We start from the raw sequence: 1,358 nt of genomic DNA, 5'->3' as shown, positions 1-1,358 counted from the left end.
TTTATCCTTTCTTGAGGGGAAATGCTGCTGGAAGCACCTCCACGAAGGAAAATCAAAGTTCACGTTCCTAAACCTCATGTTCATAGTGTTGGGAAGGGCAAGAAGCCCGGCAGAAGCAAGGGTCAAAGGAGAGGCCGGGCAGCAACCGAGTCACCGTCAGATGAGGAAGCCAGGCCAAAGAGAAAGGAAGGGGTGGAAGATCGGCAGTTCGATGACAACAGTTGGAAGGATTTGGATGTGGACAAGCCGGCCAAGAAACGAACCGAACAGTTTTCTAAGGATGACTGGACTCCTGATCGGGATGGCTCCGATGACGATGGAGAAGACTTGGACGTGGAGAAACCAACCAAGAAACCAACCAAACAGCATGACGAACATCGTGAGGATGGCTCCGATGATAGTGACTCAGACTCCGATAATGGTCAAGAGAGGCCAAAGCAGGATACTCTGACCGAGCCCACAGTGAAACCTAGCAGGGTCAACCCGACCTTGGAAGAGGATAGAGACTCGGGATCAGATTTGGGCTCAGACGATGCTACGATCACTGTAGATACCAGCCCCGAGCTTCAGCCTCGGTACAATGACACCCGGGCTCTATCCCATGAAGTACCATCGGACACTGAGGTCTTGGCTGATGATACATTTTGGGAAGCTGACCTGGGCTGTGGGGTGGAGTCGGCCGATCGAGCGAAGAAGAGAAAATTCACTGATGAGGAGGATACACCCTGCAAGTTTCCTCGGTTAGAGAAGGGTTACAAACTTGGCCCGAGGAGTGCCCGACCAGGCAAAGTCAAATGCCGAGCTGCCTCGGCTGTTATCCAAGCCACTGTCAAACCAGCTCAAGCAACCAATCTGAGGTCGGACACAACCAAAGCTTCGAATAGCTTTGATTTCACAAAGTCAAGTGGTGTCAACGCAAAACGACCAGTCCCTTCAAAACAAAAGGAGTCAGAGGCCGGTCCCAGTCAGCAACCATCTATTGATGTCCCCACCAAGCCAAAACCAAAACCTCGTCCTATCATTAAAGGCAAGGTTTCTACAGGGGAACTCGGTATAGTAACCCGAGAACGGTCGAAAAAGATTGCTGAAGAAAGTGTTCGTTCCACCCGGTCCAAGAAAGTTTCATTCGTCAGTTAAACCTATCATGTTTAATGATGTTAGTCATTCATGCCCGGGTGCGAAATACATAGCATGTTCAATGATGTTAGTCTGTGTCCGGTTTCAGCAGTGTCACTTTTCGTAGTTCATCATGTTTTCCTATCATGAAAGGCAAGGGTTGAAAAGGTGTTCGTTTGACTAATTGAGCCGGGAGGCTTGTCTTATGACCAATAAATGTGAGCACTATCCGGCAGCGGGAT

General features: G+C 49.6%; 1 protein-coding gene across 1 annotated transcript; it reads left to right on the top strand.

The window, feature by feature from the left end:
- Positions 1 to 280: 280 nt before the first annotated feature.
- LACBIDRAFT_334600 (uncharacterized protein) lies at positions 281 to 1,137 on the top strand (the record flags this gene model as incomplete). Its single annotated transcript, XM_001889419.1, has 2 exons — positions 281 to 379; positions 430 to 1,137. 2 exons carry the CDS (start codon positions 281 to 283, stop codon positions 1,135 to 1,137), a joined length of 807 nt encoding a protein of 268 aa, XP_001889454.1.
- Positions 1,138 to 1,358: the final 221 nt, after the last annotated feature.

This window comes from Laccaria bicolor, genomic scaffold (genome assembly GCF_000143565.1).
Source record: "Laccaria bicolor S238N-H82 LACBIscaffold_67 genomic scaffold, whole genome shotgun sequence".
Taxonomy (NCBI): Eukaryota; Fungi; Basidiomycota; class Agaricomycetes; order Agaricales; family Hydnangiaceae; genus Laccaria; species Laccaria bicolor.
This window is presented reverse-complemented; position numbering and strand designations above follow the sequence as displayed.